Source organism: Pholcus phalangioides, unplaced genomic scaffold (assembly GCF_987345545.1).
Source record: "Pholcus phalangioides strain wild (caught in Gottingen) unplaced genomic scaffold, Ppha-v1.0 ptg000016l_1, whole genome shotgun sequence".
Classification (NCBI taxonomy): Eukaryota; Metazoa; Arthropoda; class Arachnida; order Araneae; family Pholcidae; genus Pholcus; species Pholcus phalangioides.
Genome location: NW_028301609.1, coordinates 15347292 through 15364183, shown reverse-complemented (window position 1 = coordinate 15364183; position 16892 = coordinate 15347292). Strand labels below are relative to the sequence as shown.

The 16892-nt window shown below is 36.2% G+C and overlaps 2 protein-coding genes across 2 annotated transcripts in view; one reads left to right on the top strand and one right to left on the bottom strand.

Moving 5' to 3' along the window:
- Pi3K92E (phosphatidylinositol 3-kinase 92E) overlaps positions 1 to 16892 on the bottom strand; it is a 101487-nt gene that overhangs the window by 51594 nt on the left and 33001 nt on the right. The window lies entirely within an intron of this gene.
- Positions 14414 to 16892, top strand: part of LOC149075130 (uncharacterized) — a 149361-nt gene continuing 146882 nt past the window's right edge. The window contains exon 1 of the mRNA XM_089245705.1: positions 14414 to 15700. Coding sequence (XP_089101831.1) covers positions 14858 to 15700 — 843 coding nt within the window. The 5' untranslated portion in view covers positions 14414 to 14857. The remainder of the gene's footprint in view (positions 15701 to 16892) is intronic.

Below are 16892 nucleotides of genomic sequence, written 5' to 3'. Positions count from 1 at the left end.
CAATTCACACGCAACACTATATAGATACGCACTCATACATATACATGGCTACTACTAAAACCAGACATGTACCTCGTCCAAATTTCACTACGGAACTTCTAACGAATTGGTACATGTTGGAATGTGCGTGTACGTGTAATGAACTTGACGTGAAGTTTGTTTCTGTATAATGCTTGTTATGTGTAAAGCTGCCATCCGTCATTACTTTTTCTAACTATGAGTGAAGTGTAATGATTGAAGAGTTTACCGTTGTAGGCCTGTTGCTCTCTGTGGCGAGACTTCTAACGGGGAGATCAGCTCGCATTAATTTCTCATGGCTATAGACTGAAGTTGTGCACGGTTTAAAAGACACGGAAGTGGATTTTCATACAAGAAGGAGGCTGGTTGAAAAGGCTGTAGCACCCGGAGATTTCTATGGTGTTCTCAGGATTCACTTTAATAAATATAAAAAGTCTCGCCGCTTGAATGCGGAGGCCCTTCAAGAAGAAAATATGGTCGAAAGTGGAGCCATGGGCAAAAAAAAAAGTTTCTCAAACACTGCCTCTCTTGGATGTCATAATGTTTCCGACATTGTAGTAGAATTTTGTCAGGGTGAAAATCCAAATATTGCAAATACCAGTCTTCATTAACACGATGGTTCTCCCCCTCTCCCTGATGTATTTTTGCACTACGACCAGACCTTTTCTGTAATAAACGATTCTTTTGATTCGTAGACCAGTGTTTCTCAACCTATGGTTCACGACGATGGTATTGGTGGCCCGCAGACAGACTTGATAATTTAATTTCAACTGAATGAAAAGTTATTCAATTTCAACTGAATGAAAAGTTATTCAATTTCAACTGAATGAAAAGTTATTCAATTTCAACTGAATGAAAAGTTATTCAATTATTCAATTTCAACTGAATGAAAAATTATTCAATTTCAACTGAATGAAAAGTTATTCAATTTCAACTGAATGAAAAATTATTCAATTTCAACTGAATGAAAAGTTATTCAATTTCAACTGAATGAAAAGTTACTCAATTTCAACTGAATGAAAAGTTATTCAATTTCAACTGAATGAAAAGTTATTCAATTTCAACTGAATGAAAAATTATTCAATTTCAACTGAATGAAAAATTATTCAATTTCAACTGAATGAAAAATTATTCAATTTAAACTGAATGAAAAGTTATTCAATTTAAACTGAATGAAAAGTTACTCAATTTCAACAGAATGAAAAGTTACTCAATTTCAACTGAATGAAAAGTTACTCAATTTCAACTGAATGAAAAGTTATTCAATTTCAATTGAATGAAAAATTATTCAATTTTAACTGAATGAAAAGTTATTCAATTTCAACTGAATGAAAAATTATTCAATTTCAACTGAATGAAAAATTATTCAATTTCAACTGAATGAAAAATTATTCAATTTAAACTGAATGAAAAATTATTCAATTTAAACTGAATGAAAAGTTACTCAATTTCAACAGAATGAAAAGTTACTCAATTTCAACTGAATGAAAAGTTACTCAATTTCAACTGAATGAAAAGTTATTCAATTTCAATTGAATGAAAAATTATTCAATTTTAACTGAATGAAAAGTTATTCAATTTCAACTGAATGAAAAATTATTCAATTTCAACTGAATGAAAAATTATTCAATTTCAACTGAATGAAAAATTATTCAATTTAAACTGAATGAAAAATTATTCAATTTAAACTGAATGAAAAGTTACTCAATTTCAACAGAATGAAAAGTTACTCAATTTCAACTGAATGAAAAGTTACTCAATTTCAACTGAATGAAAAGTTATTCAATTTCAATTGAATGAAAAATTATTCAATTTTAACTGAATGAAAAGTTATTCAATTTCAACTGAATGAAAAATTATTCAATTTCAACTGAATGAAAAATTATTCAATTTCAACTGAATGAAAAGTTATTCAATTTCAACTGAATGAAAAATTATTCAATTTCAACTGAATGAAAAGTTATTCAATTTCAACTGAATGAAAAGTTATTCAATTTCAACTGAATGAAAAGTTACTCAATTTCAACTGAATGAAAAGTTATTCAATTTCAATTGAATGAAAAATTATTCAATTTTAACTGAATGAAAAGTTATTCAATTTCAACTGAATGAAAAATTATTCAATTTCAACTGAATGAAAAATTATTCAATTTAAACTGAATGAAAAGTTATTCAATTTAAACTGAATGAAAAGTTACTCAATTTCAACAGAATGAAAAGTTACTCAATTTCAACTGAATGAAAAGTTACTCAATTTCAACTGAATGAAAAGTTATTCAATTTCAATTGAATGAAAAATTATTCAATTTCAACTGAATGAAAAATTATTCAATTTCAACTGAATGAAAAATTATTCAATTTCAACTGAATGAAAAATTATTCAATTTAAACTGAATGAAAAATTATTCAATTTAAACTGAATGAAAAGTTACTCAATTTCAACAGAATGAAAAGTTACTCAATTTCAACTGAATGAAAAGTTACTCAATTTCAACTGAATGAAAAGTTATTCAATTTCAATTGAATGAAAAATTATTCAATTTTAACTGAATGAAAAGTTATTCAATTTCAACTGAATGAAAAATTATTCAATTTCAACTGAATGAAAAATTATTCAATTTCAACTGAATGAAAAGTTATTCAATTTCAACTGAATGAAAAATTATTCAATTTCAACTGAATGAAAAGTTATTCAATTTCAACTGAATGAAAAGTTATTCAATTTCAACTGAATGAAAAATTATTCAATTGTTGTATGATTGTAGCCAAAAGATGTAATTTGTGACAAATTTGCTAATTACCGAAAAAATGGATGTGGGGGGGGGGGAAATAAAGGGCTGTTGCAAATCACAGTAAACAAAAATGTATTTGACGGAAGAAAACATTCAAATGATGATATGATTATGCTTCATTGAGAAAAATAATGGAACTTGCAACTTTTACTGCAGAATACGGGTCATCTTAAATACCGTAAAATAACGCCATCAAAACGTTGCCGTAAGTCCGCAAAATTCTTAATTGCAGTTAAAAAATCGCTGAAAAATCGTTGAAAATGACAAATACGTAAGATGAATGTTTGTATTTATAGCCATAATTAAAGTAATTATGAAAACGCTGTTTATTCATAATTTTAGTAAACATTACAAATTAAAAAAAAACATCGTTGACAAATGTATAAAACACTTCGCAACAACTGAAATCAATCGAATGTTCCGTAATACGGGACACAAGTGATCCGTCGAATTGTTTCAGATATTTTACTGGTCCTTGGGTTGAGAGACACTTTCGTGTAGACAAACTCTTTATTAGTAATCGCATAGACCCGTTCCGATAATTCTCGCATGAGTGCATCCGTTTGTCAACCTCAATTTTTCCGTATATACCAGAGATGTGCAGTTAACAGCCGAACGAGATTTTGTCAAGAGACAATTTTTTTCCAGTAATTCATTTCATTTTCAGTAATTACGATCGATCACTCGACGGAACAAAACTCAAGCGAGCGAGTAAATTTTCGTGACCGGTTCCATTCAATTTAAAGTTTGATGTTTTAGACGTTCGTTTGTGTGCTCGAGTTATAAGGCCGAGCATTTTCGTGCTTGCGCCGTCGTCCCGGGCAATTACACAATTGTCCGGATCTCAAGCAGCACGTCCCCGCTTCGTTATACGTAGTACAATTTGTTCGTCGACCTCGTTGTTCTTTGCCAAATCATCGAAGAAATGCTCGTGTATAGGTGGCTATTGATTAGTCCGCGACCATCAGTCGTTTCAGGTCATCGTACGCAGACTGATGCCGAGAGATCTTTCACCTGCAACATTCTTTTCAACTAGCCGTACCTAGAAAGTTCGCAGCAATTTTCGATTCAGCATTAAGGTGCAAAGAAGAAAAAGAAAAAATGCAAAATAACCAAGCAACACATCGACGTTTCGCTACAGTCGCTTCGACTTTACACCGTATGTGTGAGTATCGCCGTCCAAATATTCCCCACCCACCCACTATTTTCATTCTGCTCATTTTTGTCACGGTCATTTTCTGCACATGAGGGATAATTAGACCGGGACCTACAATTTATTACCGATTGGCACCTTTTTTTTATACTCACCAAGAGGTTGGTGCGCTAAACATTCAATGTGGGCCTTCGTGCGGTAGCAATATTTTCTGTGGTCATGACGCCGTTTCTGTTGTACCCCCGTGTCAGGAAAGTTTCCTGACAAAGACGAACAGGATATCGAACTCGCGACGCCTCTAAACATCCTTTGGTACTTCAGACGAGTATCTTATCGACCTGGGCTACCGCGCCCATTTCCCTTTTGCCTTAGATCACTTGGTTCATCACTTTTACCCGTATCTCACTCGGCTCATCCTGCTATCAACGCTTCTCTTCGAAACAGTACACAGCCCTTGTGAGGCACAGACGCAATTTACTGCCCTTTTACCTCTGAAAAGGTGTGTGTCAGAATACTTATAATTGAGGACTTTCTCAATCCAGAAAACCGTCTTATAACTGAGATAAACACATGAGTGAGAAGGTGTATAAGTCAGAGATTACTTTACTTACAGTTGCGATAATTTGAAAGTGATCTTGCTGCTGTCTCATAGAAATTTATCGTAGTTATCAAACGACCATCGTATTTGCAGCGAAGCACGTGCTCGTATATAACGGTTACAGATAGAGTTCGCTGTACGCCACTGTTGTATGCACCGTGGTCAAATTACTCATCGGTCATTAGTCGTGGTCAATTACGCTTAGTTCGACACATCTGTGTTGATACAGTATTATGGCGGTCAAAGAATTGATTGCGTGGGGAATCGATGCGTGCGAACAATAATAAAAATGAAAACGATCCGATTGAGGTCGGGACTCATTTCCAAGCCTCTCATGAAGTTCCTTCAAATTTTATTTCTTTCTCATGAATCATTTATTGTTATCGTTATTCGAAACGCCACGCGATAGATAATAAAGAAAAATTTGTCCAACGAGTTAATGACGCGTGTTCATTTTTGGTTTTGTTTTGTTTTTTCCATCTCTCTCGTTCGATCAGATTCGGTTCATCATCGTTCTTCGTCGTCGTCTTATTGTTTTTCACGCGTACGTACGCAACATAATCGTATTCCTTTTCTAAGAGAAATTGTTCAACCCGAACGAAACAAAATACCGATTGTCCGTTGATCATTTTCGAGTTATTGAAACGACATTTTTGAAAAAATAAAAAAATACTCAGTGCAGTGAAATCTCGATACGACGATACTCTAGGAACCAGAAAGAAAAATACTTTAGTAAGGGAGGAAAATCGTTACTTCGAAAAAAATTAATCGAAGAAAAAATCCGAGAGTTGAAGAAAATTCAGAATTAATGAAAGAAAAAATTCCATAAATACCATAGTTTATAAAAGAATTCCTAGAATAAATAAATATCTCAGAATTGTGTGACAAAATTTCTAAATTAATGAAAGAACAATCCCAGAATCGATAAAAGAAATAATCCCACAATTGATGTATCTTGTTGGTGAGTGATGGAGGAGTCGAGAAAAATCATGGTTATGCCAGTTAAAATAAAATATTTATTACTATATAATTTATAAACTTAACAATTTCAGGACAGTCGTTATGCGTGTTCATTCTGCGGTGACTGCCAGCGGAAGTGTGTGGTTTCTCGCCAAGCGAGATCAAATCTTGCCAAACATCGGCGGCTTAGCAGGATATACAACAGATGAAAGAAAAAAATCTCGGTCTCGGTGATGAAAACTGAGAATTAATGAAAGAAAAATTCCCAGCATTTCGATGAAAGAAAATATTCTTGAATCATTGGAAGAAATAATTCCAGAATGAAATCAGTTGAAGCTCAGATCTTGTTAATGATATTTACGTAGGCTACCGTTAAAAAAAAGTATATTTTTAATACATGTATATGTATATTTTCTCACGTCTATTACAGTAAGTGCGAGGCCCCCAAAACCAAGGGGCCCGGTACGACCGTACCTGTCGCATACCCTTAAGGGCATCTCTGCACTGTGTGTATGTGTGTAAAGCAAACACGTTGCACGGTTGGATCATCATTACACAATCCATTTCTCAGGTGAACCGAGTCGATTCCAAATAAGAAGAAAAGAAACGGCCTCGAGCAGAGTACGTATATCAATACTCACCTGTCGAATCCTACCAGGTTCCTTTTCGGGCAAGCACTCGAGGCATTTATGTGTACGCTACCGTTAAAAAAAAAAAAGAGTAATCACCCCTCAGGTTGGAAAACAGTGGCGTAACATGTTTGAGCATATATACTCTCTATCATCGTTTTTGTAGAAAAAAGACTACACTTATAATATCACTGTCACGGTAGTTATTTTAAAATGAAGATAGTTTTCAATTTTTTTTCTCTTCTGCTTAACGGAAACATACATGCACGCAAATTGCAGAGAAGTAAGAAAATTGTCAAAGTTGAGAGCAGGGAATTGATTTCTTTTTTCTGCTTCTTCAACGAAATCAAATGATCCGAATAATTCGATTTTTTTTTCCTTTTCTAGTACTATTTTGTAGGATTTCTGTTTTTCTTCTCGTCATGAGTTTGTTTCGGTCGCTTTGTGGCCTCGGGGTATTATGCACTCTCGAGAATATTTACGGGACAACAAATGCACAATGGAACCTCGTTTATACGACAGTCAAGAGGCCGGGTCAAAACATAGTACAAATGCGTAAGTCGCATAAGAAAGGCTCATTTGAAAAAAAAAAACCTTCCCCTCCAACAAACATACAAAGTATCCATTGTATTTGAAAAAAAACAAACAAATGAAATCAATGTGTTTGATTGCAACTTGCGTTTTCGCTGTCTACAGCGTATATGCTTAACCCATGGCCCACGTGCCAAATGTGGCCCTCAGAATCATTTAATGCGGCCGCGATCTAAACCTAATTTTGTAAAAATACAAGGCGACGTATTTCTAGATCACGTGACTCGCAGCATATTTTACAGATCCCAGTGTGTTGCGGCACATTTTCAGACAACGTAGGTGGCTCGTGGCATATATAAGGATTACTTGAGTGACCCGCGCCACGTATCCAGATCTCTGAAATGACCCGCTGCCTAATTACAGATCACCGTGGTACAGTTTCAGAGCACTTAAGTGACCTTCGGCACATTTAAAGATCATTTAGAAACCCACGGTATATTCACAAATTATCGCGGCTTAGTTCCAAAGCACTTGAGTGACTCTCGGTATATTTCCAGATCACTTGAAATGTGTCACGGGCCATTTAATTGAGTCAAGTTAGTAACTCGCACCCTCCTAAAGGTTGAACATTCTTGGTCTAAGAGATTCCAAGCATTTGATGATGGACATAAATGACATTTTTCAAAAGGTTTGGAGTTAGAATCGGAGTGAAAGCGTCGAATAATTTGAGGTTTTGCGTCGAATAAATGAATTATTTGAACATTAAAATGTATAGCAATCAATTAAGACCGAATCTAAACGTCGTATAAATATGAAAGTCGTATAACTGAGCGACGTATAAACGAGGTTTCACTGTACCGTTTCCATTGACTCGAGTTCGGTCGAAGGAGAATAAGAAAAGGGCCAGAAACCGAACAAAAACTGAGAAGAAAATTGCTCTCGATAACGACAGGCCTCACTATTTAAAAGAAAAAAGTTTTTCTCTCTACTCTACTTCTCTTTATATGTTTTAGAAGAGGGGGAACGAATTTGAATGATATGTAGCGTATTATGTGTCATTCCTCCGAGCACATGTGAAGCAGTTTATACATAACGTAACCGTTCGTGCGTTGAAACGCCGCGTTTCCGGAAGCGTTTTTTTTCGAATCATTTCAACGCTTCCCGTTTTGGGGATGTTTGCCCACATTTTTTTTCTTCTTAATTCTCATCGTTTTCTATCGCGATGCTACATCTAATAAACTGTTATAAGATAGTAATATTGTTACAGGACTTTTTAAGAGAAAATCATAGAATTGAAGAAAATTCAGAATTAATAAAAGAAAAAATCGCAGAATTGCGTGATGAAAATTCAGAATTAATGAAAGAAAAATCTCAGAATTTATGAAAGAAAACAACTCAGAATTTATGAAAGAAAACAACTCAGAATTTATAAAAATATGAAAATTCAGAACTAATGAAAGAAACAATTCCAGAATTAATTTAGAATTCAGAATTAATGAAAGACTTTTTAAAGTGCGAGACCGGCTTTCCCGAGAAAACACCGAACTTCACGTCACGTGGCATAGCAATCATGTCTGTGATAATGAATTCCATGTCCGTGAGAACTGCGATCATCACTGTGGTTCGATATTCACAATTCGCCGTAGTGGCCGGCTTAAGTTGATTTTCAGCTGTATTTGATGTTTAAGGCTACTAATACTACTTAACCATTTTCATTTCATACCGTGCACCGCCCAAGTTCTGTCGACCATTGCCAATTTTAGACATTGCCCCGGGTTGGGGGGGGGGGTGCTGGGCGGTGTTGGGTGAATTATTATGCATATAAAATACATTACACGAATATATAAACACAATATTAAAAAAAAGGTATATACAGATTTATGTATTCAAAATTAATGCTACTTAACCGTACATTATGCGCATATTGCTCTCCGGAATTCCAAACGAATTGGTTGCATGCCGGAACGTGTTGTATGTTTGTGTATATGCGTGGCCCTAACGTATCTATGTTGTGCGAGTTATTTGTGTTTCGTGTGTTTCGTGTCCGCCACTATTTTACCGCACACCAACTCCGGTAATACATCACCATACGGCAATATTCAACCAATGGAGCTGGGAGGGAAGTCCTTACTGGTGTTACCATCTGCATTCTATATTTTGAAAATGGCAAATGCTTGGATTTTCACGTTATGTAAGTATCATGTTGAAGGTCTGCCTTAGAGATAACGTAGTAATTCAAGCATTATGCAAGGCAGATCTTTTCCACGCTCAAATATGAGATGACCCTGCAAGAAAAAAAAAATCACTCCAACTACATGCAGAACCACTACAGAAAACACATTCATTACATACTTACAGATAGAGAATTCCCCATTTGCAGTTTGCATATCAGAAAGCAGCACCTAATTAACATGTAGCGCATACACACACACACACACTCACGTTATCTTTTATGTTTCCTCCACAAAATATTTCAACGGGGGTCTAATTTCTTTGGTGGTAAAATGGTAGTGAATTGCCCCGATGGCGACTGACCGAAGGCCTACTATTGCTAAACCACACATGCACCTCGTCCTGCGGAACTTTTAACGAATTGGTACATGTCGGAATGTCCGTGTTGTGAACCTAACGTGAGTCTGTTTCTGTGTAACTCTTATATGTAGTGCTGCGATTCGCCATCAATTTTTCTAACTACAATTGAAGCGTGATTGACTGATTGTATCGTTGTAGGCCTGTTGTTCTATGTGGCGAGACTTTTTAACGGGGAAATCGGCCCACCTTTGCGCCTCAAAGTTGGGAACCACAGAAAACCAACTTCAGCCGACCATCATTGTGACCAAAGGTCTTATGGGTGGTCGGGAAAGAAGTTTTTTCTATTGAAAATTCATTTGTGAGCTTTCATTAACGTGCAACACACGGATTTATCAATCACGAAATATTTTTAATTACTCGAATCATAAATCGTAAGCTGTATTGTATTACATATGTTACGGTAAATGTGATAAGTGCGGTTATTATACATAACCTACTTGCAAAGCATTTTGTTAGGTTTGATAAATTTCCCTAAATTACTCACTTTTACCGGCTATTATGCATAATACTTAAGCGTCGCTTCTTTGATAAGCATGATAAATCTTACTACAGAATGTGATATACTATACATGAAATTCATACTTGTATTTTAGCGTTATATCGTTGTACTATCGTAAAGTTTGTCATTAATATATCGGGATCTCTGACTATATTCATCACATATAATTGACTCATTCGGAATTTTTTTCATGTTTATCAAATAATTCACCAAGTACACTAGGGTATTATGCATAATCACCGGCGAAAGTGATAAATATAGGAAAATTGATCAAACTTTAGCAAGACGATTAGTGATTATAATTTACCGGCGATTATGCATAAAATCACTAATTTATCACATTTACCGTAGCAGGGACATTTCGTTTCTCAATGTCTTACTTTATTCACACCTCATTTATCAAGATAATTATCAATTAATCAGTTGATTAACCGATTGAGAAATTTTGAAAATGTTTAATCGATTCCATCCCTAGTTTTCTTTATCATTGAATATTCGGCTGGTCCTGGGCTACCGCACTTCCCCCCCCTCCACTTCCCTCAAGCCATCATTTTTACTTGAAGATCCGTCGAAGTAGTTGCGAGAATATATGATAGGGCAAATATTCTGTGTTCTTGCAAGCATGTAACCGCATGTACATATGTATACGTTCTGGAGAGAAAAGACTTTGAAATTTCGTCTCATATAGTACCAGGGTGATTGTGAATATCCATGTGCCTCGTTATTTGGGCAGGTTGTATTAACCCTTTCAGACCCGAGCATTCATTTTTTGGAATTTCCAAAATGTTTTTTTGCATTTTTGATACTCAAAAAATGCGTTAAAACAAAAATGTCAGCAAATCTTTATTTCTTCAATTTTTTTGTGAAGAAATAATTAATTTCGTTAAAATTTTTTCAGCCAAGATGATGCAGAGTATATTCATTCTCGCATACAATTTTTATTCCAGAATTTCATTGCTAAATTTTAAGTAATAAAAATCACAGTTTCCCAGAGGCACTTTCACTAACTCAAAACATACATAATCTTTCAAGTCAGGGCTTAACTTCTCGAGGCAAAAAAAAGAAAAACTCCCCAGTGAGAAAGACCAATCCGTACATTTGTAGCACCAGGGTCTGAAAGGGTCGCGAGTTAAATTTGATATTTCAACATTTCATATTGAACATCATTTTAAATGAAGTCACATACTTTATGAAGTGAGTTAGCAAAAATTTGCCTCTTTTAAACCCGGGTCATCCAAGATGAGCACTCCGTTCGAACGAGTGCGTGCAACGCTCGGTTGAGAAATGCTAAAAAAGTCCTTGCAGGTCGGTCGCGTGTCGTTTGTGCATTCCTCAACGCCAGCCTAAATATCATTGTATGTAGAAAGCGTGCCGCCGTTCGTTCATTCCCTGACTTCTTGTCTAATGAGTGTTTATTCTATAGCTTCCGATTCTTGAAATCTTTGCAACGAAAGTCATCGGTTTACTTCAATGAATCTACACTATAGATTCATTGAAATAAGCCATTGAAAATATATATGTAGTGGGTTCAATATTAAGCAGGCCACATTTTATAAGAAATTTGAACTCTGGTGGGCCACTTTTAAGAAAGGGCATCCACCAGAGTGGCGGGAGTCATAATCAGCGGCGGAAAACAATAGGTTACAGTCCACGAGTGAGCATTTTTTCTCTTTACTGGTGGACCAAATAGGTAGGCTGGCGGGACAAAATCCCAACCAGCTAACATGTTAGAAAAGGCTTGATATCAAGTTCACATTCACCTCCTTCGCTATTAAGAGAGAGAGGTTCCTGGCTATGAACGTTAGGCCTATATCCAATAATGCTGTAACGCCCAATTGAGTTAAATGATAGTTTCCTAAACTTTTTGTTCCATCGCCCCTCAGAGGAGGGTTTGCCCACTTTGGGAAACAGAGTTAAATCAATTGCAGCAATCCTAGTGGTGCTATAACAAGGTTAACTTATCTGAACTCGGCAATGAAGCAAGATTGAAAAAAAAGTCATTTGTAAAGCAAAAGTGATACAGCATGTAAATGAAATGGTTGAAAAAGCAGCATATAAATGAGGAAACAAACCGTTTTCTTTTAGTTTTTATGCTGTTTTTCCTTCAAATTACCTCCAATTATTGAATTTAGATAGCTCTGCGAATATTGTACTTAGAAACATGAAACTTTCTGTTGACCTAAAGGAGAAAGGTCAACAACGTCTTAATTTGGCTTTTGAACACAGGGTGTCCGTATAAAAAGTTAATTTTTTTATTTTAATAACTGTACAAGCCCTTGCAACACGAGCGAAGTACCTCAGTTTTACACGTTATTCGGATATTTCTTCTAACTGGAAGTATGCCTCTAAGATCAACGGTTCGCCAGTAAAATGCAGCCAACGGACTTTCCATACTGCCCTGAACAGCTGTATTTTCCATTGAGATGAAATTAAAATATGCACTTTCTAAAATACCAAAACGATTGAGAAAACAAATTGGTATGAGTTTTTTTTTGACAATGTATTTGCCATGTATTCTCAAATATACACCGGACTATAGACCGGTCAAATTACTAGTCACCAGTTAGATGTATAACTATAAATATCTACAATAGTGGTACTGCATTTACAGATCGTAAATACCAATTGGCTTATGTAATCGTTCAGGAAAATTCATTTATGTATCAAAAACAGCTTGCGTTTGTTTACGTAATTCATTTGGAAAATCTGTTTTTGTTTACGGAATCATTAAAAAATCCGTATTTGTTTGTAAAAAAATCTTTAAAAAACCACTTCTTAATGGTGAACAAATAAAGCCAAAGCCTTTTTTTCAAATTCAGGAAAAGATATTGGAAATGTATAAAGATATGCGCCACATAAAGCATTTTTAACGTCAAATATTGAAATTAATAGAATGAATTCAGTTACAGTTTTTGGGGTTCATACCCCCCCCGTCGCCGCAGTGGTTGTCGGCTGAAGTTGGTTTTTTGCGGTTCCCAACTTCGAGGCTCGAATGCGAGCCGATCTCCCCGTTAAAAAGTCAGTCTCGCCGCAGAGAGCAACAGGCCTATGACGTTACAATTTTTCATTCATTACACTTCACTCACTATGAGTTGAGAAGAAACTCAGTTTAAAAAATTGATTGCAGATGACAGCACTACACATAACAAGCATTAAACAGAAACAAACTTCACGGAAGGTTCATTATACATACCTACACATTCCAACATGTACCAATTCGTTAGAAGTTCCGCAGAGGAATATGGACGAGGTGCATGTCTGGTTTAGTAGTAGTTACAATTTTTATATCTACCATAATTTCTAATTTCTTGTGTATAATATACGGTGCTGAATTATCCGCAGATGCAATGTTCGCTACTTTTAGAAAAAAAATGCCATCACATACTCCGCAGTCAAGTATCATTATCATCCGTATATGCAAATTTTATTCAACAATAATGAAATATTAAGGAATTGAAGGGATTTATTATGTTTTTGCAGAAAAATGCCCATTTTTCTTATCCCATTTATACGCCATCTATAAATCGTTGAGAAATTATTATTTTTTGTAAATTTTTAACTGTCTTAAATGGGTAGCTTCGCATAAGTGCGAAGGGTTCTTTAAACGTTCATTACTGCAGCCGGTTGGAGGATGAAAATTCAGACTCTCCTTTGCACATAAGGTGGGGTTATATTCTTGCCATTTTATATTTTGAATTTGCTGGTAGATGATGTCCGAATTAACGACGACAACTCTTTGCTTGTTGCAGAGCATGTGTGTCTGTGGTTTCGCTCATTTTTTTTTGCATTTCTTTTTTTTAACTTTGAAGTTTGCAACACGAATTTTTTTCTTACTATACGAAAGAAGGCAGTTATGTATTTGGAAAGTAATATTACTTTAGTACATTAATTTTGTGTGATATTTTTGAGGCTTTGCACGTCTTCAATAAAGTCCTGTATAAACAGCGCAATTTTCGAAACGAATTGTTTTGAAAAATTTTTCTGACTGCTTTCAAAACGCGTCATTAACTATGAAAAAAGTTATCAGCTCAAAAAAAAAAAAAAAAAAAAAATTGAACATTTAAGTGGTGTCATGACCCTTGAAGTCGAATTTTCGAAAATTGACTTTTAAAAATATTTTATTCAATTGTGAATTGAATGGATGCAAAAAACTTTATGTAAATCAGTGTTAAATTTTTTCTTTCTAAATGAAGGAAACAATGAATGAATTATAATGTAAATGTATATAAGAAAACTACTGCATCAAAAATTCTAAAATTTTGCAGAAGTACGTAGGGGAATTTATACGTAGGGGAAAAAAATCTACTTTTATTTTCAAAACTTTTTGTTCAGAAAACAGTTCATTATAAATTACTCAAAAATCTCTCAGAATATATTTTTTGTATATTTTCCGATTATTTAATAATTACGACACCCTGGCTAGACGCAGGAAAAATATTGATTTCGGAATACTATTATTGAAAAGAGGAAACTAGAGTGCAACGGGAGAGAAGAGAAGAATATCTATCTCTTTCAAAGTTTCGAAACAAAAACCCAAACTGTTTTTTTTCCTTCATCGAAAATCGGTCGCCAAAATTCATCGCCAAGGGATGCCTCGTTCCACAGCTGGCTCGAAGATGCTTCAGAAGCTCGCCAGCTGTTTTTGCGAGTGCACAGCGAGTTTGTTGGTATCGAAGGAAAGCCTATGGAAGGGCGACTCACGTTTTTATCTCCGTCAGAAACGATAACACGAGGATTCTATCAAAGTGTGGGGTGACCAAATGTCCTGAAATGTCTCGTGTGAATCGTTTTGAGTGCTGAAATTCAACTCTTCTATTCACCATAACTTTTTTTTTCATTTGTTTGTGATCTCCATCGTCCGTCAACAGATTGATGAATGGTGAAATAATACGATATATAGGATTTGCATTAACGGATCACCGCAAACAAGAACCCGATCACGATTGGATTAACGGACTACCTCCTATTATATAAGTGTTTTTTTAAATTGAATAGTGTCAACTAAAGTGATGACTTCTCGGTCTGCAACGAGTCGCCGACTCAAACTCTCGTGAGCAGGTAAGCGGACGTAATCTGATCGCGAGGATGGAGCCCGTAGCGATCAGCTGGCTCGTAGCCTCGGCTTGTTCGCCCCTCATCGCCGTTCTGGCTCTGTGGACAGTGTACGTCTTCCACACTTACAGAAAACGCTGGAGGACCGTGGACTTATTCCTGTTGGCAGTGGCGTCCCAGGAGCTCGTGTCCGCGGTGTTTACCTTCAGCTACGCCATAATCAGCCTGATCAACCCGCCTATAACGCCACTTTGCAGCTTCGTCCAGTGGGGACTAATTTCCGTCAGGACTTTCCAGATTTCGACCCTGACTTCGATGGTAGTGGACAGGGCGCTGACGGTCCGGTGGCCTTATCGGTACCGTTTCAGCGTCCGGAGGAACCAGATCCGGTATCACGTCGCGGTGCTGGCTCTGATGTCCATCCTGGTCGGTGTCGCGTCCGTGTTCGCTCACGCCCCGGATCCCTCGGACGGGCTCTTGTGTTCCGGTCACCCGTCGGATTGGGACTTCAAGTTCGTGGTGTTTGTCCTCGGGTTCTACGGTGTCCTAGTGCTCGTGTCGCTGGTCTGCACCGTTCAGATAGAAGTGCACAAGTGTCGGAACGGTGGCAAGCACCAATCGAAGGGTATGCCTTACCAGCTGCCGGATTGTTCCAGCTCGGAACTTCCGGTCACAACGACGGCAGCCACGGCGGTCACAAGCCCCCTGGATACGGAAAGCCACACCGGAAGCACGAAGACTCTTCACAGGCCCTACCGGCATTCTTCGAGGAGGCCCTACGGCAAAAAAGCCGGCGGGGCTTCTTCCGATTTTAGGTGGCCACCCGTCGCTGTGGTTTCACTTGTTTGCTTCTCGGTCAATCATCTTCCATACCTGGTGAGTGCCACTTTTGAACGAAACCTAATTTGTTTACTTTCATTTCCTTCAACCCTTTTAAGTCTATTTGTTTTGATTGCTTCGTTGCCACCTCAATAAATATTACGTCTCGAGGAACGCGTGAAAGTTCGTTGTTCGTTTAAACACTGCGTGTGATGGATGGATGAATGATTCTCTTTCGTTTGACACACATTGGGAGAAAAGAACAAATCCTGCTTCTTTGTCTTGAGCATACAATATTGTTATAAGAGTGTGGTGTTCACCTTCTGGAATAATCTTCCCCCCCCCCCCGCTCCCCGTATTTTTTTTGTTACTGTAATCATTCTCAGTTCTCAGACAATGTAGAGCCCAATCTATACACATCAGTCCTGCACAAATCGTTTAAAAATAGTTGACGTCGCTCAATGTGATCACATCGGGACTCGGGGGTCTCTGATAATAATAATCAAATGATAAATGCACCCGAGAAAGTCCCATTTGCAAGTACGGTGGTCATACATCCCGTTTGGTCAAACGGGACGAATGGTAAACATGTATTTTTAAAAATCGGGAGTACTGCACCCTGTTTTTCTTTCCCACATAATTGGTCGCAAAATATTCAATCGTTCCATTTTTCTTCCAAAAACGGGGCTGCTTTTTTTTCCCGCTTTAAGCTAAAATAATACATTTTTATCATTCAGCCATTGTGATGCATTAAACTGAAACTGTCTAATTTATATCATGAAGTACGTATTTTTTATAATGTATACCCATCTTTATAGTAATACTTCCCAAAACTGGCCACTTTCTGTATTTTAATACGTTCTCTGTCCGTGTTCTGGACATCACGTTTCAATTTACTGACCAATGTCTAGTTAAATATTCGCTAGTTCTAAAAATTCGTGACTAAATCGCACAATTTTTTTATATATGATGACTGGCTACTTAAATAGCATATTTTCGAAGTTTCAAAAAATTGGACATTCAATTTAGCACGTTTTTCTTTGTAATTAAAGCAAATTTTCAATCAAATAATTTCTAATTAATGTAAATTAATCATCTTAGTTTAATCAAAATAATTAATAACAATAACTTTTTGAAACCCCATGTGACAAAAAAAAATTTAGGAAAAAATTTTCTCCTATTTAAAAAAAAATTATTTCTGTTCATGGTCAGGAAAAAAATTTCAGACAGAAAATCGGAATAAAATTTT